This window comes from Scyliorhinus torazame, chromosome 6 (genome assembly GCF_047496885.1).
Source record: "Scyliorhinus torazame isolate Kashiwa2021f chromosome 6, sScyTor2.1, whole genome shotgun sequence".
Lineage (NCBI taxonomy): Eukaryota > Metazoa > Chordata > Chondrichthyes > Carcharhiniformes > Scyliorhinidae > Scyliorhinus > Scyliorhinus torazame.
Window position 1 is genome coordinate 143660100 of NC_092712.1, and position 25591 is coordinate 143685690.

The following is a 25591-nucleotide window of genomic DNA, read 5'->3' on the forward strand; positions in this document are numbered from 1 at the left end:
CCAGTCTCAGCAGGCCATGGCCCAGTCTCAGCAGGCCATGGCCCAGTCTCAGCAGGCCATGGCCCAGTCTCAGCAGGCCATGGCCCAGTCTCAGCAGGCCATGGCCCAGTCTCAGCAGGCCATGGCCCAGTCTCAGCAGGCCATGGCCCAGTCTCAGCAGGCCATGGCCCAGTCTCAGCAGGCCATGGCCCAGTCTCTGCAGGCCATGGCCCAGTCTCTGCAGGCCATGGCCCAGTCTCTGCAGGCCATGGCCCAGTCTCTGCAGGCCATGGCCCAGTCTCTGCAGGCCATGGCCCAGTCTCTGCAGGCCATGGCCCAGTCTCTGCAGGCCATGGCCCAGTCTCTGCAGGCCATGGCCCAGTCTCTGCAGGCCATGGCCCAGTCTCTGCAGGCCATGGCCCAGTCTCTGCAGGCCATGGCCCAGTCTCTGCAGGCCATGGCCCAGTCTCTGCAGGCCATGGCCCAGTCTCTGCAGGCCATGGCCCAGTCTCTGCAGGCCATGGCCCAGTCTCTGCAGGCCATGGCCCAGTCTCTGCAGGCCATGGCCCAGTCTCTGCAGGCCATGGCCCAGTCTCTGCAGGCCATGGCCCAGTCTCTGCAGGCCATGGCCCAGTCTCTGCAGGCCATGGCCCAGTCTCTGCAGGCCATGGCCCAGTCTCTGCAGGCCATGGCCCAGTCTCTGCCGGCCATGGCCCAGTCTCTGCCGGCCATGGCCCAGTCTCTGCCGGCCATGGCCCAGTCTCTGCCGGCCATGGCCCAGTCTCTGCCGGCCATGGCCCAGTCTCTGCCGGCCATGGCCCAGTCTCTGCCGGCCATGGCCCAGTCTCTGCCGGCCATGGCCCAGTCTCTGCCGGCCATGGCCCAGTCTCTGCCGGCCATGGCCCAGTCTCTGCCGGCCATGGCCCAGTCTCTGCCGGCCATGGCCCAGTCTCTGCCGGCCATGGCCCAGTCTCTGCCGGCCATGGCCCAGTCTCTGCCGGCCATGGCCCAGTCTCTGCCGGCCATGGCCCAGTCTCTGCCGGCCATGGCCCAGTCTCTGCCGGCCATGGCCCAGTCTCTGCCGGCCATGGCCCAGTCTCTGCCGGCCATGGCCCAGTCTCTGCCGGCCATGGCCCAGTCTCTGCCGGCCATGGCCCAGTCTCTGCCGGCCATGGCCCAGTCTCTGCCGGCCATGGCCCAGTCTCTGCCGGCCATGGCCCAGTCTCTGCCGGCCATGGCCCAGTCTCTGCCGGCCATGGCCCAGTCTCTGCCGGCCATGGCCCAGTCTCTGCCGGCCATGGCCCAGTCTCTGCCGGCCATGGCCCAGTCTCTGCCGGCCATGGCCCAGTCTCTGCCGGCCATGGCCCAGTCTCTGCCGGCCATGGCCCAGTCTCTGCCGGCCATGGCCCAGTCTCTGCCGGCCATGGCCCAGTCTCTGCCGGCCATGGCCCAGTCTCTGCCGGCCATGGCCCAGTCTCTGCCGGCCATGGCCCAGTCTCTGCCGGCCATGGCCCAGTCTCTGCCGGCCATGGCCCAGTCTCTGCCGGCCATGGCCCAGTCTCTGCCGGCCATGGCCCAGTCTCTGCCGGCCATGGCCCAGTCTCTGCCGGCCATGGCCCAGTCTCTGCCGGCCATGGCCCAGTCTCTGCCGGCCATGGCCCAGTCTCTGCCGGCCATGGCCCAGTCTCTGCCGGCCATGGCCCAGTCTCTGCCGGCCATGGCCCAGTCTCTGCCGGCCATGGCCCAGTCTCTGCCGGCCATGGCCCAGTCTCTGCCGGCCATGGCCCAGTCTCTGCCGGCCATGGCCCAGTCTCTGCCGGCCATGGCCCAGTCTCTGCCGGCCATGGCCCAGTCTCTGCCGGCCATGGCCCAGTCTCTGCCGGCCATGGCCCAGTCTCTGCCGGCCATGGCCCAGTCTCTGCCGGCCATGGCCCAGTCTCTGCCGGCCATGGCCCAGTCTCTGCCGGCCATGGCCCAGTCTCTGCCGGCCATCGCTGAGGGCATCGGCGCCAGTGGCCATGTGCGAGCCGGCGTCGCACTGTCACAGACAGGGTTTGACAACCCCCTGGGCTCCATGGCTGCAAACCTGCAGACCCCTGTCGATACCAGCACGGGCCTCCAGGACTGGCAGCGCCAGATGTCGGGGGCGCGTCGGATGGCCAGTCCGTTCGCATCCCCCACCCATGTAGAGGCCTGGGGGCCATCGGGCACCCCGAGGGAGGAGGAGGTGGTGTGGTCCGTCCCGGCTCCCTCTGTAGGGGAGGTCCCGGTACACCGCGACACCTCGGACCCCCCCCCCCCCCCTCCGTCCCAGGTGCATCGGGTGGGCAACGGGCAGGACAGGCTGGCAGCTCGCCATCCCAGTCGCCCGGGCCGCAGCCTGGCCCATCTAGGCCAGGACGCCCCAGGAAACGGCCGCCAAAGGGATCCAGTGTCAGAGGGCAGGAATCACAGGAGTCCACCTCCAGTTCTGCTGTACCGTCTGGGGAACCACATAGACTTAGTCAAAGGGCCCGTAAGGCCAAACAATTAGACACTGAGTAAGTTGGCACGGGTGCAGGGCACAGATGAGTTTTGGGGGCTAGGGCACGTGCATGAACTCCTTTGGTTATTAAAGTCAATGTTACACCTACCGAAGCTGCCTTTGTGCTCTGTCCAAAGTGTGCGGGCGTGTCATGTACGTTGAGCGCAAGTGTGTGTGTGACGGGTGGTCTTACCTCAGCCCCAGGTGAGTCTGCCCCCTTCCCCCTGGGCCGCCATCAACATCCCCCGGGCAGAGGACGGGACCGTGCGCTGCAGTGTCACAGCCGCATGCAGGGATGGTCCGGGTGGATGGTGGTACTGTGGCCATGGGTCAGACATAGTCCAACGATGTAGAGCCAGGAGCTCATCGGAGGCGGGTTGTCATCGTCCTCCATGGCCTGCGATAGACACTCGTCCACCCGCAACTGGGTGAGCCCGGCCCGTTGTGCCGCCGGTGGATCGGCAATTGGGGGGGGGGGGGGTGGTGTGCATGCGGGTGGGGTGTGTGGGGTTGGGGAGGGGGGTGAGGGTGCTGGGTGGGTGGGTGGGTGGATGGGTGGGGGGTGTGGGTGGTCGGCTGTTGCCATGGTGTGCGGTCTGTGGCCATACTACCCGATTCCCACGCCCATCTAGTCAGTGAAGCGGGCGTCTATCAGTCTGTCCCGTGCCCGCTGGGCCAGCCGGTAACGGTGGACAGCCACCCGCCTGTGTCTACCCCGTCTGCCCTGACCATTGCCCCCATCCCCCTCATCTGGGGAGGACTGGGACTCTTCCTGCTGCTCCTCCACTCCGCCCTCCTCTGCCTGCGGCACATCGCCCCTCTGCTGGGCTATGTTGTGCAGGACGCAGCACACCACAATGATGCGGCCGACCCTATCTGACCGATACTGGAGGGCGCCCCAGAGAGGTCCAGGCCTGAAACGCATCTTCAGCACGCCAAAGCACCTCTCGATCACTCCCCTTGTCGCTACATGGGCATCATTGTAGCGGTTCTCCGCCTCATTGCGTGGCCTCCGTATAGGCGTCATCAGCCACGATCGCAATGGGTAGCCCCTGTCGCCCAGCAACCAGCCCCTCAGCCGGGGATGGCGTCCCTCGTACATGCCGGGGATGGATGACCGCGACAACACAAATGAGTCGTGTACACTGCCTGGGTGACGGGCGCAGACGTGCAGGATCATCATGCGGTGGTCGCAGACCACCTGTACGTTCATCGAATAGGTCCCCTTCCTATTAGTGAACACGGCCCTGTTCTCTGCAGGTGGCCGCACGGCGACGTGCATCCCATCGATCGCGCCCTGGACCATGGGGAACCCGGCAACGGCAATGAAGCCCACGGCCCGGGCATCTTGGCTGGCCCGGTCCACGGGGAAGCGGATGTAGCGGTGCGCCATGGCATCAAGGGCATCTGTCACTGCCCGGATGCACGGATGCACCGATGTCTGCGATATGCCGGACAGGTCCCCACTCGGTGCCTGGAATGACCCCGTTGCATAAAAGTTCAGGGCCACCGTAACCTTGACGGACACGGGGAGAGGGTATCCCCCGCCAGTGCCACGCGGTGACAGGTGTGCCAGCATGTGGCAGATGTGTGCCACGGTTTCCCGGCTCATCCGGAGTCTCCTCCTGCATTCCCGGTCCGTGAGGTCCTGGTATGACTGCCGGGGCCGGTACACACGGGGCGCCCTCGGGTGCCTCCGTTGCCGTGGGGCCGCGACGTCCTCCTCCCCCTCCTCGTCCTGTCGGTCAGGTGTCCCTCCAGCCTGGGCGGCTGCCGCCTGCCCCTCTGCGGCAGCCTGCGCCGCCTCTCTGGCACCCTCCTCCTCCTCCTCCTCCTCCTCCTCCTCATCCAGGGCAACATAGACATGAGCGGCGGCCAACATCGCTGGATGGTCTGAAAACATGACGGCCTGGTGGGGGGGAGGGGAACGACGACATGTCATCATTGCCCATATCCCCTCCTCCCCCCAGCCAGGTGGCATGGACCGCATGGGTCCAACTGTTGGAGGCTGGCACCTGGCCAGGTGGACCAACTCATTTGCCCTCCCATCACCCACCCCGGCACGGACCCCCTCCCCAACCCCCAACCTCCACCCCAGCACGGACCCCCCCCCCCCCCCCAAACCTCCACCCTGGCACGGACCCCCTCCCCAACCCCCAACCTCCACCCCAGCACAGACCCCCCCCCCCCCCCAACCTCCACCCCGGCACGGACCCCCTCCCCAACCCCCAACCTCCACCCCAGCACGGACCCCCCCCCCAACCTCCACCCCGGCACGGACCCCCCCCCCCCAACCTCCATCCCAGCACGGGACACCCCCCCCCCCCCAACCCCCAACCTCCACCCCAGCACGGACCCCCTCCCCAACCTCCACCCCAGCACGGACCCCCCCCCCCCCCCCCAACCTCCACCCCGGCACGGACCCCCCCCATCCTCCACCCCAGCACGGACCCCCTCCCCAACCTCCACCCCAGCACGGACCCCCCCAACCTCCACCCCGGCACGGACCCCCCCCCCCCCCCCCAACCTCCACCCCAGCACGGACCCCCTCCCGCACTCCCCCGGAGCCCAGCCTACTCTAACCACCCCCCCCCCCCCCCCGCCGCACACACAAGCCGAGACACACCTCTCCTCACGCAATCAGTCTGCGGCCACGCCATTTCCTGCCCAGAGCCAACCCCCCAGGCCGTCACTCACCTCCTCGCTGGTCGGCGTGAGCCTGGAGCACCGGGTCACGCCGATGAAAAGGAGGTTTGATTCACGTCGACGTGAACGGTCATCACGTCGACGGGACTTCGGCCCATCCGGAAGGGAGAATATCGGCAGGCCGAAAATCGGCTGCCTTGCGCAGACCCGTGACATTCTCCGCGGCAGCGGCGCCATTAACGCCCCGCCGACTTTTCTCCCTTCGGAGACTTCGGCGGGGGCGGGATTCATGGCGGCCAACGGCCATTCTCCGACCCGGCGGGGGGTCGGAGAATGACGCCCATGGTCTTTGGCCAATCAATTGACCAACCAATTCAATTGAATCCCTCCAATCTCTCTGGCGCCAGAAAGTCCCGAGTTCTTCTGTTCTTAACCTTCACAGCGCCATGTACTATTTTGCAACTTTTGAGTTCCTCACTTCCTGTAAGGTACATGAAAGGTATATGTCCATTAAATATCCGTGGATCAAAAATGATAATGACAGAGTAAAATAAATTGTGAATACGGGGATCATCAGGAAGGGTCCTTATACAAGTAACATGTGTGACACGCAAGTGCCAGGAAATGACCATCTCAAATAATAGTGAATCTAACCATTGCCTCTTGACATTCAATGGCATTGCCATCATTGAATCCTCCACTCTCAAACATCTGGGGGTCAACACCCAGGGGGTTATAATTCACCAGTAACTGAACTGGACTAGCCATATAAATACTGTGGTTACAAATGCAAGTCAGAGGCTAAGAATCCTGAGGCGAGCAACTTGTCTCCTGACTCCACCATCTGCAAGGCTCGGGTCTAGCCACCATCTATAGGGCACAAGTCAAGAGTGTGACCGAATACTCTCCATTTTCTTGGATGACTGGAACGGCAACAGCACAAGAAGCTTGACACCATCCAGGACAAGAAGCCTGCTTGATTAGCACCCCATCTGCAAACAGTCACCCTCTCCACCCCCTGATCAACACTCCTTAGATAGCATCTTCCAAACCAGCGGCCACAAGGGCAGTGGGTATGTGGGAACACCACTACGTGGTGGTTCCTCGCCCAGCCACTCACCATCCTGACTTGGAAATATATTGCCGTTCTTTTAGTGTCATTGGGCCCAAATCCTGGAACATACTCCCTAATAGCACTGTGGGTGTACTTACACCACATAGACTGCAGCAGTTCAAGAAGGTTGCTCACCACCTTCTCAAGGGCCATTAGGGATGGGCGCTAAATGCTGGATGAAACTGCATCCACATCCCCATGAATGAATTAAAATTAAAAAAAAAAAAAATCCTTTATCCCAGGGATCGGCCGAAAGCATTTATGCTCCTCCTTTGCTAAAGTGACCAAAACTGCATAGTGCTCCAGATGTGGTCTCACTAATTTTCTATCTAGTTGTAGCAAGTCTCTTACTTTTATCCTCCACCCCCCCCTCCAATTAAGGCCTTCCTAATTACTTGTTGTATGTACTAGCTCCTTGTGTGATCCAAGTACAAGGAGACAATCTGTACCACAATATTGTGCAAGCTCTGTTTAAATAATATCCTGTTTTTCTGCTCCTCCTGCCTTGCATTTTCTTACATTATACTCATATCTGCTAAATTTTTGCCTACTCATTTAACCTATCTATATCCCTTTGCATACTCTTTGTATTCTCCTCACAACTTGCATTCTATCGATATTTGTACTGTCTGTAAATTTGACTACCCAGAGTCAGTGCCTTCATAATAATAATCTTTATTGTCACAAGTACGCTTACATTGCAGTGAAGTTACTATGAAAAGCCCCGAGTAGCCACATTCCGGCGTCTGTTCGGTACACCGAGGGAGAATTCAGAATGTCCAAATTATCTAACAGCACGTCTTTCGGGACTAGTGGGAGGAAACTCCGGAGCACCTGGAGGAACAAGTCAGTAATGTAGATGGCAAATAATTTTGACTCTAGCACTGATCCCTGGAGCATGACTAGATACTTCAATTTAAAGCGGCAAAATTTGATGGCCCCCAAACAGGTGCAGATCACAATGTGCGATTAACCTCTACCTGTTAAAGCAGCATCCAACTTTGTTCTGCCTGCTGGTTTGCATGATTGCTGTGTTCAGCCAGTACTGAAGGCACTGTTGAATATGTGTGCGACCAAATAGGGAGGTCCAATTTGTGACCAGTTAGCACGATTTAAAGCCAGCCTGCCCCTCTTAAATGGGGGTACATTCTGGTTGAAGATGGTGCCATCTCCTTTCAGATATCCGCAAACTGAAATTTGGCCAGGCACTGGTGGAAGAGCAAGGGATGGAAAAACAGACATGACGGTTAAATCTTATCATTAATTTCGCACTTGCATCCACTAGTTCAGATATTTAGGCAAGCTAATAGAATGTTATAATTTATTGCAAGGGGAATTGAATACAAAAGTAGGGCTGTACGCTTCAGTTGCACTGATGAGACTGCATCTGGAATATTGTGAACCGAATTGGTCTCCTTATTTAAAGAAGAATGTAAATATATTGGAAACAGTTCAGAGGTTTGCTAGAGTAGTACCTGGAATGAGCGTGTTATCATGAGAGAAGGTTGGACACTCTAGGCTTGTATCTGCCGGAGATTGAGAAATGACCCCAATTTAGTTAGTAGACTAACTGTGCAGGAAGATTATCAGATAGTCGGTGTAGTGTTCATAAGTGAAAAGCACATTTCGGACACTAGAAATTTAGACTTGGGTAAGGCTGACTTTAAAGGGATGAGACCGAGACTGCCCACTGTAAACTGGGAAGCTGAAGATCAATGGAGAATATTTGAAGAACCATTTAATGAAATACAAAGCAAGTGTATACCCCTGAGAGGAAAAGGCTCTGCTTTACAAAGAAAAGCAGCCATGGACAACTAGAGGTTAGGAACAGCATAAAACTAAAACAAAGAGCTTTCACAAATGCAAGAAATTGCACCGATCTGGATGAATGGGATAGATACAAAGACCAGCAAAGGGTCACAAAGCAGCTTGTACAGTGGACAGTCTCGGTCTCATCCCTTTAAAGTCGGCCTTATGAAAGAAAACTTGCAAGGGACATCAAAAGCAATAAGAAGAAATTTTATTGTTATATAAAGGGAAAATGTGTGGTCAATGTAGGCCCACTAAAAGCTGAAAATTGAGATATTGTCATCAATAATGGGGAAATGGCAGACATGTTGAAGAACTTCTTTGCCTCACTTTTTACAGTTTAAAAAGGAGGATAATTGCTGGGAGTCCTGAAAAGATTATTAGTCGATAGAGGACAGGAACTTGATACGAAATTACAGCACCACTAACTAGGAAATTAATGAAGCCAAGGCGTGACAAATCCCCAGGACCTGACTGTTTCCATCCGAGGGTGTTAAAGAAAATAGGGGAGCACATTGTAGATGCCCTAGCTATAATCTTCCAGAGTTCTCTAGATTCAGGAGTAGTCCCTCTGGATTGGAAAATTGCACATATCATTCCACTTTTTAAGAAGGGGGAAACCAGGGAATTACAGACCAGTTAACATGTGGGTGGAAATTGCTGGAGTCTATAATCCGGGATGGAGTAACTAAACACCAAGAAAAATTTTGGTTGACCAAGGAAAGCCGGCATGGATTTGTGGAGGGAAGGTCATGCCTGACTAATCTTATTGAACTTTTTGAAGAGGTGACGAAGGCAGTAGATGGGGGAATGTCTATGGATGTCATTTATATGGACTTCCAGAAGGCATTTGATCAAGTCCCACACAAGAATGTTGACTAAGATGGAAGCCCACAGAGTTGCGGACAAATTATTGACATGGTTAATAATTTAGGACTCCTGGCAAGTATTGACATGGTGAGGAAATTGGTTGAGTGGCAGGTGACAGAATGGGGATAATTCATCTTAATTGGCAGGAGGTGACTAGTGGTGTACCACAGGGAATTATGTAGGGGCTCCAATTACCCACACTATTCATTAATGACTTGTATGTTGTAGAAAGTCATATATCCAAATTTGTGGATGATGCAAAGTTAGATGGCATTGTAGGCAGCCTAGATGATATCAGAAAAATGCAAAGTAATATTGACAGACCAGGTGAATGGGCAAAATAACGGCAAGATGGAATTTAATGTAAGCAAGTGTGAGGTTGTCCATTTAGGACCCAAAAAAGGATAGAGCAGAGTACTTTCTAAATAGAAAGAGGTTAGGTACAGTGAATGTCCAAAGAGATTTGGGGGATCGGGTGCATAGGTTCTTAAAATGCCAGGAACAAGTGCAAAAAGTAATCAAAGATTAATGGAATGCTCGCTTTTATATCCAGTGGAGTGGAATATAAAGACACTGGATATGCAGCTATACAAACCCTGGTTAGATCCCACTTGGAGTACAGTGAGTATTTCTGGGCACCACATCTTGGAGGAACTGCAATATAGGCTTAGAAAAATTATACCTGGATCACGAGGTTGTGTTACGAGGAGAGATTACTCCAATTGTACCCGTTTTCACTAGAATTTAGACTGTTAAGGGGTGATCTGATCGAAGTATTCAAGATATTAACCGGAAAAGACAGGATAGATAAAGATAAACTATGTCCACTCGGAGATTCTATAACTAGGGGGCACGGCCTAAAAATTAAGACTAAATTGTTCAGGAGATATGTTAGGAAGTGCTTCTTCACTCAAAGGGTGGTAGAGGTTTGGAACTCTCTCCCACAAACAGCAATTATAGCTAGATTAGTTAGTTGTTAATTTTAAATCTAAGATAGATAGATTTTTGTTAAGCAAAGATATTAAGTAATACGGGTCAAAGGCAGGTATATGGAGTAAGGTCACAGATCAACTATGATCTCATTGAATGGTGGAACAGGCTCAAGGGGTTGAATGGCCTACTCCTGTTTCCAAGTAAGATGTGACTTGAGGGGTCTTGTCTGGGTGGATGTGGAAAGGCTGTTTCCTCTTGTGGGAGTCACTGGTAAAAATAAAAATGGGTGCTGCAAATTTTTTTCAGGGCCGTGAATCTTTGGGACCTTCTCCCTGAATGGAAGCAGCGTCTTTGAATATGTTAAAGCAGCTAGATGAATAGATTCTTGGTAAGCAAAGGGGTGACAGATTTTCGCCGGGTAGGCGGGATGCAAATTTGAGATTGCTATCAGATCAGCCATGATATTAAATGATGTGGAGATGCTGCCGTTGGACTGTGGTGGGCACAGTAAGAAGTCTTACAACCCGAGATCAAAGTCCAACAGGTTTATTTGGAATCACTAAGCTAGCGATCGTAAATAAACCTGTTGTCTTTAACCTGGTGTTGTGAGACTTCTTAATGTTAAATGGCAGGATATTCCCAGGGCCAAATTGCCTACTCCTGCTCCTTGTTCATCGTTTGTATGTTCAGCACCTGGAACAAAATGAACTTTCACTTGGACCAGTGCAGATTAGTTTGGGAAAGGCAGAATGGATTTTGTTTAACGGCAAACCATATTTGATTAGCTTAATTGCATTTGGGAGATGAAGGGTTTTCGAAAGGTGTTCCATAAAATTTCACACAATAGACCTGCCAACAAAGTTGAAGCCCATGGAATAAAAGGGGAAGTGACAGCATGAATACTAAACTGGCTGAGTGACAGGCAACAGTAGTGATGGAGTTTTTATTTGCACTGGAGGAAGGTATACAACGTGGTTTCCCAGAGGTTGGTCCTTGGTTTTTCTTTACATTAGTTAATGGGCATTTTAACATATTAATAATGTGGATGTGCAGGCTGAAAAATTTCAAAATTTGGATGTATTGTGAACTGTGATGAGCATAGTGACTTCCAGGGCATATTAACTTCCAGGGCATAGCAAGAATGGTGAAATGGACAGCCAAATGGAAGATGAAATTTAATACAGAGAAATGTGAAGTCGTACATTTTGGGAGAAAGAATGAGGTGTTGCAATATAAAGTAAAGAGCACCATTTGAGGATGCAGGAACAGAGGGACCTGTTTATGTGTACTAATTGTTGAAGGTGGCAGAGTAAGCTGAGAAAGTGGATAATAAAACATGTTGCATTCTGAGCTTTAAAAATAAATGTGTAGAGGACAAAAGCAAGGACGTCATGGTGAACCTTGCATAAAACACTTCGGCCCTCAATTGGAATGTTGTCCAAATTCTGAGCTTTAGAGAAGATCATTGTTTCCAGGGATGAGGGACTTCAGTTATGTGGACACTCTTCAGAGAAGGCAAGGTTGAGAGAAAACCTGATCATCAAAATTGTGAGGGATCTTGACAAAGTAGATAGCAAGAAACTCGTCCATTGGGCCAAGGGTCTTGAGCCAGTGAAAACTGATTTCATGTGATTGACAAATGATCCAACAGCAATGTGAATGTTTTTTGCAGCAAGTGGTTAGGATCTGGAATGCACTACCTCGAGGCAGATTCAATTGTGCCTTTCAAGAGAATTGGTGAAGCTGCTGAAAAGAATTGAAGGATTTTTGGAAAAATGCTAGGGAGTGGGAAAGCTCAGTTGCTCTTGCCAAGAACCTATGTGGACAAGATAGGCTGACTAGCTGCCTCCTTTGCTGTAAGCATACTATGATTCCATAAACTTCATTACCAAAATTTATTTTTGTTTACTTTTTTTGTTTATGCCTTCCATTACTGCAATAATATTTTGAATTGTTGGTCACAAACCCTCAATAATAAACTAAACTGCTGAAATGCTCAGCAAGTTGAACAACTGTGAAGAGAAAAACAGCTTTAATTGGCTGAGTCTTTGATTCTATGAACTTGAGCTTTAATTGGCTGAATACACTATCCGTTCTTCCAGGATCTGTCAGGTAACCACAAAATGCATACATTTAAGTATAAAAACACCCGATGGCCAACAATTAACATGAGTATGTATTTGCACTTGCATTATTGGATTTCTTTTATTCTTTAAATTTTATTATTTTTGTTTATGCTTTCCATTATTACTGCAATAATATTTTGAATTGTTGGTCACAAAGCCTCAATAATAAACAAAAGTGCTGGAAATGATCAGCAAGTCGAGCAGCTTCTGTGGAGAGAAAAACCGTTTATGCTTTTTTCTTCCTCGCCAAAGGGGTGGCACAGTGGTTAGCACTGCTGCCTCACCGCTCCAGGGTCCTGGATTCCATTACGGCCTTGGGCGACTTTGTGGGGTTTGCACGTTCTACCCATGTCTGCATGGGTTTCCTCCAGGTGCTTCGGTTTCTTCCCACACTCGAAAGATGTGCAGGTTAGGTCGATTGGTCATACTAAATTGCTCCTTTGTGTCCAACTGTCATGTGAGAGTACCTTTAAGAAATGGGTATGTATATAAGTATCTGTAGTGAGAGTACCTTTAAGAAATGGTGAGAGTACCATTAAGAAACTGTCATCACTGACAGAGTGATGTCAGTGATCCACTCTGACATCACTTGCTATCTAATGCAGTGATGTCAGAGTGGATGGAGCTGGGCTGTCTGTCAGCTCTTTACTTTCATTCTAGGCTGTTTGCTGCAGGGTGTGTTTTAGTTTCGTTTTCCGAGCTGGATAGCTGCAGTCACAGCCAGAAGGAGTATTTGAGTCTCTCTCTGTAATCTAAAGAATGTAAATCGACCCTTTGGTGATTTAAAACTAATAACTGCTCTCGGTAGTGACTTTAACCTGATGTGCTTCTGCTAAAAGGTGTTTCTTGTGTCTTCTGGATGTTGTTTGGGAAGTTATTAAGGATTACTTAGTGTTGTATTCTTTGGGAGTTGTATTTGAATTAATGATTGCTAAGATGTTCACTATGTTTTAAAAAGGTTAACTTGAGTTCATAGAATAAACTTGTTTTGCTTTAAAAAAAATACTTTTCCATTTCTGCTGTACCACACCAGTAGAGTGGGCTGTGTGCTCCCCATACCACAATCTATTAAAAGTTGTGGGTCAGGTGAACTCCATGATACATTTTGGGGTTCTCTAAACCCTGGTCCATAACACCAACAGATTTAAGCCTGGTTATAGGGATAGGGTGGAGGCTTGGATTTAGGTAGGATACTTCTTTCCAGGGGCCAATGCAGACTCGATGGGCTGAATGGCCTCCTGCACTGATTTTTGTCTTGAAACCTGGCCATTCTTGATGTCACTCTCCTGCTCACCTAAAATCTAACTCAGCCCAAAATAAAGGGCCAATGCAGACTCAATGGGCTGAATGGCCTCCTGCACTGATTTCTGTCTTGAAACCTGGCCATTCTTGATGTCACTCTCCTGCCCACCTAAAATCTAACTCAGCCCAAAATAAATTCAATGACCCAACCTCCTCTGCTTTCTGTAGAATAGAATTCCACATACCAATTACCCTCTGGGAGAAAAGATGTCTCCTCATCTTGGTCCTAAAATAGCTTTGTACTAAACTGTCATGCAGTTCTAGTCTCTCCCACAAGTGGGAACATCCTCCTGGTATCTATCCCATCAGGTCCCCTCAGCATCGTGTTTCATCCAGATCAATTATCCTAAACTCCAATAGAAATGGGTCTAACACGTTGAACCTTTATTTATAAGGTAATGTCTGCCTGCTTTTTAAGTATGGCTGATGGGGTCTGGATGCATCCTGGAAAATTAAGTACAAAATATCTTGTAAAAAGTTCATGGAATGTAGGCGTGGCTGGCTCGGCAAGCATTTATTGTCAATCTCCAATTCTTTTAAAAGGTGGTGATGAGTTATCTTCTTGACACTGTGCAACCAAAAATTGCCCTTAGTGTTGGGTGGGGTTACTGGGTTATGGGGATAGGGTGGAGGTGTTGACCTTGGGTAGGGTGCTCTTTCCAAGAGCCGGTGCAGACTCGATGGGCCAAATGGCCTCCTTCTGCACTGTAAATTCTATGAAATATCTATGAAAAGTTCAGCTTTGTCACTATAGGCAAAATCTGAAGCCCAAAGCCACGTTTATGATCGATTGGTTGAGACCTGATTCCATGGTATTTGGGGATTTGCTCTGCTATTTTGTATTTTTGGCATCAAATTCCTTGATTTGGACTTTTTTGTTTTTGTTTTCCTTCTTCCCCCTCTTTCTCCATCCCCGCCAGTGGCTATTATGTGTTTACTTTGTCAGCACACCATTTCATTTTATCATCTTTTTGAAAGACCAGAATGTAAAACAGTACAGTAAGCAAGGCACCAGGTGTTCAGCGTAGTATAAAATATGTATGTTATTGGATTATGCTTGATCCATGTAGGGCATTGGATTCTGATAGCACCCTTGGCCCTGGGAACTGGAGACCATATTGATGGCAAAAAAAAAAATATTTGGGCCATTTTGTTTGTTTTCATCTTTTTTTTCTAAAAAGTTAGCTTTTTCTTTGAATTGCAGTCAATAGCTTTGCATATTGTCAGATGTAGGATGTGGTGTAGTATAAACTTAAATCATTTAGCAGTATAGCATAGAAACTTTCCAAATGCTCTGGAAGGGTTTTCTAGAAACAGTGAATTCAGTTCCTTGGTTAGTGTGGTAGGGAGACTTAAAATCACTTTGATACTTGAACTGTTTGGCTGAGTTGAGGTACTATCCCTATTTTTGTTTGCTCAGTGTTATGGAATTTCATTTTTTGCCCTTCATCTCGGAGCTATCCATGCACACATTTCTCCCCCCTCCCTTTTCTATGTCTTGTGTGTATATACTTAGTTGCAAAAAGAAAACATTATTTCTGTGAAAGCCAATTTACCTAAGCTGTGGAAATGTAGTGTTAAAAAAAAAAATCTCATTGCTCAAGCAGTGTTTTTTAATGGTTGCTCTTTTAATGAGCAGCATTGTATACACTTTCTCACCCCTGAAACAGGTGCAAGTGTTTTTTTTGTGCGTTTATTTGAGGTTCTAACAAATGTATTGTGATATGATTCCATCATAAAATGTTCACTCCATCACTGGAAACAAAACTCTGAGTTCTTTGGTTTGTGTACATGAGATATAAAATATGTTTTAAAGAATAGCTATGCATTTGATTTTTGCTTTCCATTTCAGGACAATGTTGACCGCGCATCCCATAGGCCTAGAGAAGGGATTGGACCTAGTTTCCAAGCTTCTTGCAGTAACAATTCACCTAGCCATCAAGGTTCGTATTGTTGCTTGGTTATTTAAGACCATAAGACATAGGAGCAGAAGTAAGGCCATTCGGCCCATCGAGTCCACTCCACCATTCAATCATGGCTGAGTTCAACTCCATTTACCCTCTCTCTCTCCATAGTCCTTAATTCCTCGAGAAATCAAGAATTTATCAACTTCTGTCTTAAAGACACTCAACGTCCCGGCCTCCGCTGCCCTCTGTGGCAATGAATTCCACAGACCCACCATTCTGGCTGAAGAAATTTCTCTTCATCTCTGTCCTAAAGTGACTCCCTTTTATTCTAAGGCTGTGCCCCCGGGTCCTAGTCTCCCCTGCTAATGGAAACAACTTCCCTACGTTCACCCTATCTAAGCCATTCATTATCTTGTAAGTTTCTATTCGATCTCCCCTCAACCTCTTAAACTCCAATGAATATAATCCCAGGATCCTCAGACGTTTCTTTTTAATCCCTCATTTTGACAAGGGAGTACCAATGTTGTACTGAGCTTTCCTAGAGGAAGTTTGAAAATAAGGAAAATGTTTACATATTCTCCAGCATAAGCAGCTGAGGAAATTGATCAACTGTTGGTTGGTTTATTTATAGTCCTCTTGGTTTTATGATCAGAGTTTGAAACTCATGCTGCTCTTTTACCTGAACCACAAGACGTGAGTACGTTCCTTGTATTGGACAAATGACCACACAACCAGTATGTTAGTTCAATTATTGTTTATTATTAAACACAGGCTTGGTTCTATGCGTAATAATTACATGTGGTTACTTACTAAACTACACCTAACAACTCAAATTACCTTTACTTCACTTCCAAGTGGCCGACTCTGTGCAGGTTAGACTCTGTGCAGAGGCCTTTATCTGGATCCTCACTTGTCGGCTGGAAAACTTCAGGTTCATCTCGGCTGCGGCTCGTCCTTCAGGTGGCGATCGCGGGTCTTTGAACTTGGCTGGTCGATATGCTGCAGTTGATCGGAGCAGAGGCCGGTCCCAAAAGAGACCGAATACTGGTTGCGCAGTTCTTCTTATCCCCCAATCTTTCGCTCTCTTTTGGGTGGTCCTGACTCGGGACCCAATGGATCGATAGGGTTTCGACCACCCTGATCGATTCTGGCCAATTAGATGCGGGTACCTCTAGCTTGGGCAGGACCCAGCTGCCATTGTCCAAGGCACGTATGCACTCCCATGTAAGGTAAATAGATGCCCCCGAGTCTGCTACTGTTGCTACGTTTCGATCTGAGTCCCATTGTCCTGGGGAAATCGGTGATTGACCTTTAGCAGGTGTAAGTTTCAGTTAGGTCTGGTTTCTCTTTGCACAATACACAGGGTCTGTGTACCATCTGTGTCCCAACCTGACCACAATTCCCATTATCTTTTGTGGGCGGCCATTTTAGATGGCCACAATATTCTGTAGCATAAGCAGTCGAGGAAATTGATCAACTGTTGGTTGGTTTATAGTCCTCTTGGTTTTATGATCATATGATCAGAGTTTGAAACTCATGCAGCTGATTGGATGAAAACATTTTTCAGTTGCATTCAATAAATTTATACATTTGGACATCTGGATCAGAGTATCAGGGGCAGCACGGTAGCATTGTGGATAGCACAATTGCTTCACAGCTCCAGGGTCCCAGGTTCGATTCCGGCTTGGGTCACTGTCTGTGCGGAGTCTGCACATCCTCCCCTTGTGTGCGTGGGTTTCCTCCGGGTGCTCCGGTTTCCTCCCACAGTCCAAAGATGTGCAGGTTAGGTGGATTGGCCATGATAAATTGCCCTTAGTGTCCAAAATTGCCCTTAGTGTTGGGTGGGGTTACTGGGTTGTGGGGATAGGGTGGAGGTGTGGACCTTGGGTAGGGTGCTCTTTCCAAGGGCCGGTGCAGACTCGATGGGCCGAATGGTCTCCTTCTGCACTGTAAATTCTATGATATCATAATTAATTTAAAAATTTGAGGTAAGCCAGTTAAGAGTAAAAACAGGGAGCAATTTGCTCCCCTAGGTAGTTTAAATCTCCCAATAGGCTGTGATTCTAGGTCCAATTGAAATTTTCAAGACTTTGATAAATAGTTCTTTTTTTGGTTGGGTATTGTTGGGTAAGGGTGTGAAAGGATATGGGTAAAATTGTTGAAACTAGAGAATATTTAAAGGGGATATTTAAAAAAAAAAAAAAAAATAAGATGAGCAGAGCATGAAGCGAGATTGGCAGCTAACACGAAAGGGAATCCAAAAGTCTTCTCTTGGTATTTAAATAGCACAAGGGTGATAAAAGGATGAGTTGGGCAGATTTAGGATCAAATGGGGGATTTATGCATGGAGGTACGGGCCATGGCTTAGATGCTAAATAAATACTCTGCATGTGTCTTTACCAAAGTGCTGCTAATATTATGGTGAAAGACAAGGGGCGGGATTCTCCATTCCCGCGCCGAAGTGCCCACGCCGGCGTGTACGCCGTCGAGGTTCACGACCGCGAAACGGCCCCTATCCCGACCGATTCAGGGCCCGATAATGGGCTAGGAGCGGGGCCGCGTCATTTACACACGCCAGGCCTTGTCGCCACGTAAAGGCAGCGCCGCATACATGACGCGGCGGGTGCCGCACAACTGACGTCACCCGCGCATGCGAGGGTAGGCCGGCGCCAACCCGCGCATGCGTGGTTGCCGTCCTCTCCGAGTCCGCCCCCCCAAGAAGCTGTCAGACGGATCTTGCGGGGCTGCGGAAGAAAGGAGGTCCTCCTTCAGAGAGGACAGCCCGACGATCGGTGGGCACCGATCGCGGGCCAGACCCCATTTGAGGCCCCCCGGTGCGGGTCCCCCCCCCCCCCCACCCCGCAGGCCGCCCTCTCAGCATTCCCACACTGTTCCAGCCGGCAGCGACCAGGTGTGGACGGCGCCGGGGAGAACACGCTGTTTTGGCCTGGCCGCTCGGCCCATCCGGGCCTGAGAATAGCAGGGGTGCTGGAGAATCGCCATTTTGGGTGTCTCGGGCGATTCTCCGGCCTGCGCTGCGCGGAACTCGACGGGGCCGTTCTCGCCGCTTGGGAGACGGGAGGGCGTCGGACCAGCGTCGCGGGAAAATTCGGCGACCCAGGCGATTCTCCCAACCGGCGCGGGAGTGGAGAATCCCGCCCAAGGTATTGAACGGGCTGGTTATACATTCAAGTTGAATACATCACCAGGGCCAGATGAGATGCATCAAAGGGTACAGGCAGTAATGGTGGAAGTTTCAGCAACACTTGACCATAGGCTTCCAATCCTCCTCAGAAAAAGGGGTGTGCCAGAGGACTGGAGAATTGCTGGTGTTACACCTTTGTTTGGAAAAAAAAAAAAACAGGTTTAGGGATAAGCCAAGCAAACTGTAGGTGTCAATTTGACCTTGGTTGTGGGAATGCTTTTAGAAAAATAATTCGCACCAACAGTCACTTTGATAAATAATAGATTGATTAAGGAAAGCCAGGCTGGATTACTAAAGGGTAAGTAATGTTCAACTAACATCACACGATTTAAGCTCTTCTGGCCTTTGGAAAGTTTTAATGTTAAATTATTGTTTCCCCCAGTCGGTCTGTTGTTTAATCTTCAACTTTATCAAGCCCAAGGCACAGCTCCAGTTGACAACAAAGCCTTCCCCCAAGTCTAAACCTCGTTGAGGCCTGTTTTTTTGTTTTTGGGAAGATTCTTGCCATTGCCTGGAGAACAGACTGTGCTTCTGGATACCAGCCTCATCATGCTGTTTCAGAACCAGCCAGTGCGATGCGCACATCCCATGTATGAATTTTAAAAAATCGTTGTTTTACAGCTAGCTGAATCAGCCTGAACTTTGACTTCTACATGAAATGAAAATAGCTTATTGTCACGAGTAGGCTTCAATGAAGTTACTGTGAAAAGCCCCTAGTCGCCACAATCCGGCGCCTGTTCAGGGAGGCTGGTACGGGAATTGAACCGTGCTGCTGGCCTGCCTTGGTCTGCTTTAAAAGCCAACGATTTAGCCCAGTGTGCTAAACCAGCCCATAAAGGAACCCTTACTGGAGTCCGACATTCACATGAATTAATATCCGTATCTTGGGTTTCTTTTTTGTTTTGAAGTTATTCCTAGTTGTATCGCGCATGCACATATGTATATATAAAAAGGAATAGCATAGCTGGAACAGTGTAGCCAAGACTATCGTGGGGGAGTGAGAAAATGGCAGAGGCATTGAACGTACACAGTAATTGGTACTTGTCTTCACAGTGGAAGAAGTGTTGTTTCAGAAATAGACAGTAAACTAGCGGTTGAAAAGAGTGAGAAAATTGGGGAAATCAATATCAGCAGAGAAAAAGTATTGGAGAAATTTAAATACTGGCAAATGTTTTACTTTTCAAGAAAGAAGGGAGATAGAAAACGGACGCAAAAAGATGGCAGATGGATTGTCATGTCGAGAAGTATTAAGTTAATTTTGGTCGGAAGAATAGAAAATCTTTTTTTCTCAAAAGGTGAGAAACTTGTAAGTATTGATGTTCAAAGAAACTTGGGTGTGCTTTTACAATGAAGGCAAGTTCGTAGCATGCAGGTACAGCAAGCAATTAGGAAGGCAAATGGCGTGTTGGCCTTTATTGCACGGTGTTTGGAATACTGGAATAAAGATGTCTTGGTGGAGTTGCAGAGGGTTTTGGTGAGACCACATCTGGAATGTTGTGTGCGTTGTGGACTCCATATTTAAGAAAATATATACTTAGGAGGTGGTACGTAGAAGGTTCACAAAATTGGTCCCTGGGATGAGGGAGTTGTCCTCTGAGAGGCTGAGCAATTTGGATTTATTTTCCACGACAATCTCATTGAAATATACAAGATTCTGAAGGGGCTTAAAAGGTCAGCACTGGGAGATTGTTTCCTCTGGTTGTGGAATCTAAATCACGGGGGAAGTGTCTTGGGTGTAAGGGGACAATCAATTAGGACTGAGATGAGGAAAGTTTTCTTCACTCAAATGATTGTGAACCTTTAGATTTCTCTACCTTATGAGGGTTGCGAATGCTCCCATCATTAAAAACATTTAAAGCTGCGATAGACAGATTTTTGTGTGTCAGGGAATCTAGGATGTGTAGAATAAGCAGGAAAGTGGAGTTAAAGCCCAAGGTCAACCCTAATCATATTGAATCATAAAACCACAGAACTGTTACGGTGCAAGAGGCCATTCAGTCCATTGTTTCTGCGCCAGAGTAGACTTGGCAGGCCATGTGGTCTATTTTTAAAATAAATTTAGAGTACCCAATTATTTTTTTCCAATTAAGGGGCAGTTTAGCATGGCCAATCCACCTAATCTGCACATCTTTAGGGTTGTGGGAATGACACCCACGCAGAAACTGGGAGACTGTGCAAACTCCTCAAGGACAGTGAACCGGGGCCTGGATCGAACCCGAACCTTGGCGGCGTGAGACTGCAGTGCTAACCACTGTGCCACTGTGCCACCGTGCCACCCGCTGGTCTACTCTTGCTTCTACTTGTTCCTATTTCTTGTGGTCTTCTATACAAGAACACCGAGTAGGGCGTTTGGCCCCTTGAGCTTGCTCTGCCATTCAATAGGATCATGGCTGATCCGACATTCCTCATGTTCCACTTTCCTTCCCTTTCCCTGTAACCCTTGATTCCCTTGCTGATCAAGAATCTATCTGTCTCAACCTTAATAACCACGAGGACTTTGCCCTCAGCTCTCTGTGACAAGGAGTTCCAAAGACACTCAACACTTAGAAGAAATTGCTCCTCATCTCGGTCTTAAATTGGCACCCTTTGTTCTGAGACTCAGCCCTCTGGTCCTAGACTCTTCCATTAAGGAAACATCCTCTCAACATTTACCCTGTCAAGCCTCTTCAGAATCTTTTATGTTACGATTAGATCACATTTTATTCTTCCAAATTCCAGTGAGTAGAGTCCCAACCTGTTTAACCTTTTGTTCATGAGACAATCACTCTATACTGGGGGTCATCCTCGTGAGCCTTCTCTGAATGGCCTCCAAAAAATATCTTAAATAAGGAGACCAAAAGCACCCACAGTACTCCAGATGTGGTCTCACTAGTAGCTTGTATAGTTGCAGCAAGACTTCCTTGCTCTTATACTCCAACCCCCTTGAAATAAGGATCAACATTCCATTTGCCTTCTTGATTACCTGCTGAACCTATGTGCTAGCTTTCTGTGTTTGGTGCACAAGACCTCCTGTCCCTTTGTGTTTCAGTTTTCTACAGATATTCTCCATTTAAATAATGTTCTCCCTTCCAAAATTAACTTCACATTTTCCCATCTTGTACCTCATTAGCCAACCTTTTGCCCACTTACTTGTATCTTTTTGCAAACTGTATCCCTCCAACTTTCCTTTCCCCCTATTTTTGTGTCTTCTGCAAATTTGGCTACAGTACATTTGCTTCCTTCCTCCAAGTCATTAATATACATCGCAAATAGTTGCAGTCCCAGCACTGATTCTTGTGGAATCCCACTGGTTACAGATCACCAACCTGAAAAGAACCCCTTTATCCCACTTGCTGTTTCCTGACCATTAGCCAATTCTCTATCCATACCAAGATACTACCTCCAACACCATGGGCTCTTATTTTACGACTTAACCTTTTGTGAGATACCTTGTCGAATACCTTCTGGAAGTGCAAATGCAATACATCGTGCCGGAATGTTCGACTAGGGCCTTTTTCACAGTAACTTCTGTGCAGTGTTAATGTAAGCCTACTTGTGACAATAAAGACCATTATTATTATTGCATCTATTGGCTCCCTACCACCCACTCTGGTTGAGGCTTCCAGATTTTTTTCCAACAACCACTGAAATATTAGCTATTAATTTCCTATCTTTTTTTTTGAATGAGGGCCATCACATTTGCTGCTGTTCAATCATCAATGTCAAATTCTCCTTCCATAGTATTCCCTTAGTTTCCGATCAAAATCGTTAGCGTTATGATAGCCTTGAGTTAGAATTATAACACAAACTAACTGTTCTCTACTCTAGTTGGGTTCTACAATTTTAGTACACATTTTCCTTGTGAAAAGAGACAAAATATTTTGGTACTTGCATCACAAGTTGCTTGCTCATTGATGCTTAGTTTGGGTTCCACCAGGGCCACCACTCCTGACCTCATTACAGCCTTGGTCCAAACATGGACAACGGTGAGGTAAGAATGACTTCTGTTGACATCCAGGCAGCATTTGGCTGTGTGTGGCATCAGGGTGGCCTAGCAAAACCGGAGACGATGGGAATCTGGGGGAAAAGTCTCTACTGTTTGGAGACATACCTAGCACAAAGGAAAATGGTTGTGGCTGCTGGAGGTCAATTATCTCAGCCCCAGGACATCATTGCAGGAGTTTCTCAAGGTAGTGTCCTAGGTTCAACCATCTTCAGCTACTTCATCAATGGCTTTCCTTCCATCATAAGATCAGAAGTAGGGATGTACGCTGATGATTGCACATAATGTTCATACCATTTGTGATCCAAAGGGGCAGCACGGTAGCACAGTGGTTAGCACAATTGCTTCACAGCTCCAGAGTCCCAGGTTCGATTCCCGGCTTGGGTCACTGTCTGTGTGGAGTCTGCATGTTCTCACCGTGTCTGCGTGGGTTTCCTCCGGGTGCTCCGGTTTCCTTCTACAGTACAAAGATGTGCGGGTTAGATGGATTGGCCATGCTAAATTGCCCGTAAGTTAGGTGGGGTTACTGGTTTACTGGGATAGAGTGGAGGTGTTAAGTGGGATGCTCTTTCCAAGAGCCGGTGCAGACTCGATGGGCTGAATGGCCTCCTTCAGTACTGTAGATGCTATGATCCTTCAGGTGCTGAAGCAGTCTATGTCCATATGCAGTAAGACCTAGACAGCATTCTGGCTTGGGCTGGTAAGACAAGTAACATTCACCCCACAAAAGTGTTAGCTAATGACTATCTCCAACAAAGGAGAATTAAACAATCACCCCATGACATTGAGTGGCATATCCATCACTGAATACCCCACGATCGACATCCTGGCGGTTACCGTTGACCAGAAATTGAATTGGATTAGCCAAATTAATACTGTGGCTGGAAGAATAGGTCAGTAGCTGGGAATTCCGTGACAAATAGTTCACCTCCCGATTCCCACAGCCTGTTCACCATCTGTAAATCACAAGTCAGGCGTGTGATTAAATCGTCTCTATTTGTCTGGATTGAGTACAGCTCCAACAACATCAGAAGAAGTTCAACATCTAGTAAAAAGCTGCCCACTCGATTGGTACCCCTTCCACCATCTTAAACATCTAGTCTCTCCACCATAATGCATAATGGTAGCACTGTGTACCCACCTACAAGATGTACTGCATCAACTCACCAAGGCTTCTTCAGCAGCACCTTCCAAACCCGTGACCTCAACCAGCTAGGAGGACATGACAGCAGATGCCTGAAATCACCACTACCTTCAAATTTCTCTCCAAGCCATATACCATCCAGACTTATTCCTTCACCGTTGCTGGGTCCAAATCCTGTAAATTCATTGTTTCCTAACAGTGCTGTGGGTGTACCTACACCGCATGGACTGCAATGGTTCAAGCATGTGGCTCACCCACTTTTCAAGGGCAATAAATGCTGACCTACCTGGTGCTGCCCACATCCTTGAAAGAATTTAAAAAAAAATCTTCCTCACAAACCTATTTCTTAGTGGACTGAGCAAAGTACTGCAGCTGCTGAAAATCAGAAATAGAAACAAAATGCAGGATGTACTCTGGTCTCACAGCACCTGTGGCAAGAAAATGCTGGAAAATCTCAGCAGGTCAGGCAGCATCTGTAGGGAGAGAAAGGAGCTTTGACAAAGGGTCACCTGGACTCGAAACGTTAGCTGAGCTTTGACAAAGGGTCATCTGGACTCAATGTTAGCTCTTTTCTCTCCCTACAGATGCTGCCAGACCTGCTGAGATTTGCCAGCATTTTCTCTTTGGTTTCAGATTCCAGGATCCACAGTAATTTGCTTTTATCCACAAGGAAACTTATTTCTTTTTGAGTAAGTGATGGAGAAACAGAAATTCAAATGGTAGATTTTCTTCAGCCTGTTTGTTCTGTCTAGGAAAGGAGCTTTATAGTATTGACTGTATGAGTTAATACACTTTTTCATAATGGAAGTAAAATAACTCTTATTTTGTTGAAGAGGAAATTGTGTGTGTTGTAAAAATATGCCATCATTGTAATATCCTTTCATTCACTATTCACATCTCTATATAAGAAGTGACGTTTTGGTGGTCGAGTATATTAGTTTAAGGAAATTGCTGAATCTGAGTGAATTGAGGGGCAGTTGATTTTTGAAAAACTAAGTATGTTTATTGAGATTTTACATTTTTTAACAAAGTTACAAAATAATATAGCTCCCAAAGTAAGGAATGGGACCCCCCCCCTCGGAACCATAGGGTATCCACCAAGGCACATAACTCTACCCATCCCCCGGCTCCTGTGCACCAGAGAGATGAGGAAACAAAACCCAGTTCCCCAGGAAGGCCGTCCTGACACCCTCCGAGCGAGACAACCCGAGCTCCTCGGGTTAACGGACCACAGAGCCTAGCCTAGCCCAGCACTAACCAAAACATTTTTAAAAAACTATACCTCAAGGCCTCCAGCACACCAGTCAAGTCTGTACTTTTCCGGACTTCCGTAGGCGGCCATGGAGTTGAGTGGCCACACGTGGCGGCTCCGGCTCGTGGTGTTTTTTTTTTTACCATTTCCCTAGTTAACAGGTGGATGTGCGGAGGCAAGAAGGTGCAGGAGAATGAGTGGAAGAGATTGACACTTTGGTGTATGGAGCTGAGGGCCAGAATCAGTCGGTTGGAGCTGGTGCGTGCCTGCGATGCACGTGGAGACGGCGGAGGGGCAAGGAGTGGCCCTGCCGGCTCAAGTGGTCGACAGACCAGCTGGTGAGCTTCCTGAACAAGAAGTTCACCCAGCAACGTAAGGAGAGTCTGGAGAACATGGCCTGGGTAGTGGATTCGATCAAGGAGGTGGTTGATCGCGATGAAAGCTGGCGACCCAAGATCAGGCCATCCAGGAGATGGGGGGTACACGAGGAGCAGTTCGCCTCGATGGCAGTGGAGATGGGGCTGATAAAGGGATCAGCAGAGGCAGCTTCACGAGAAGGTTGAAGACCTGGAGAACCGGCCACGCAGGCAGAATGTAAGGATTGTGGACCTGTCGGAGAGGACTGAAGAGCCGATGCTGGCGCGTATGTGTGGAGGATGCTGGAGAAGCTGCTAGGAGAGGGTACATTCACACGGCCTTTGGAGGTGGATCGAGCGTACAGGGCGCTAAATGAGGAAGCCCCAGGGGAACGAGGCTCCCAGGGTGATGGTGGTGCGGTTGCACCGTTTCCTGAACAAG

General features: G+C 48.7%; 1 protein-coding gene across 11 annotated transcripts in view; it reads left to right on the forward strand.

The window, feature by feature from the left end:
* grb10b (growth factor receptor-bound protein 10b) overlaps window positions 1–25591 on the forward strand; it is a 484722-nt gene that overhangs the window by 139352 nt on the left and 319779 nt on the right. For 10 of the 11 annotated variants that reach the window (XM_072508844.1, XM_072508852.1, XM_072508843.1 and 7 more), the window contains one exon: window positions 15156–15246. The exons of the other annotated variant lie outside the window; for it this stretch is intronic. In XM_072508844.1, coding sequence (XP_072364945.1) covers window positions 15156–15246 — 91 coding nt within the window. The remainder of the gene's footprint in view (window positions 1–15155; window positions 15247–25591) is intronic. 11 annotated transcript variants of the gene reach the window in all.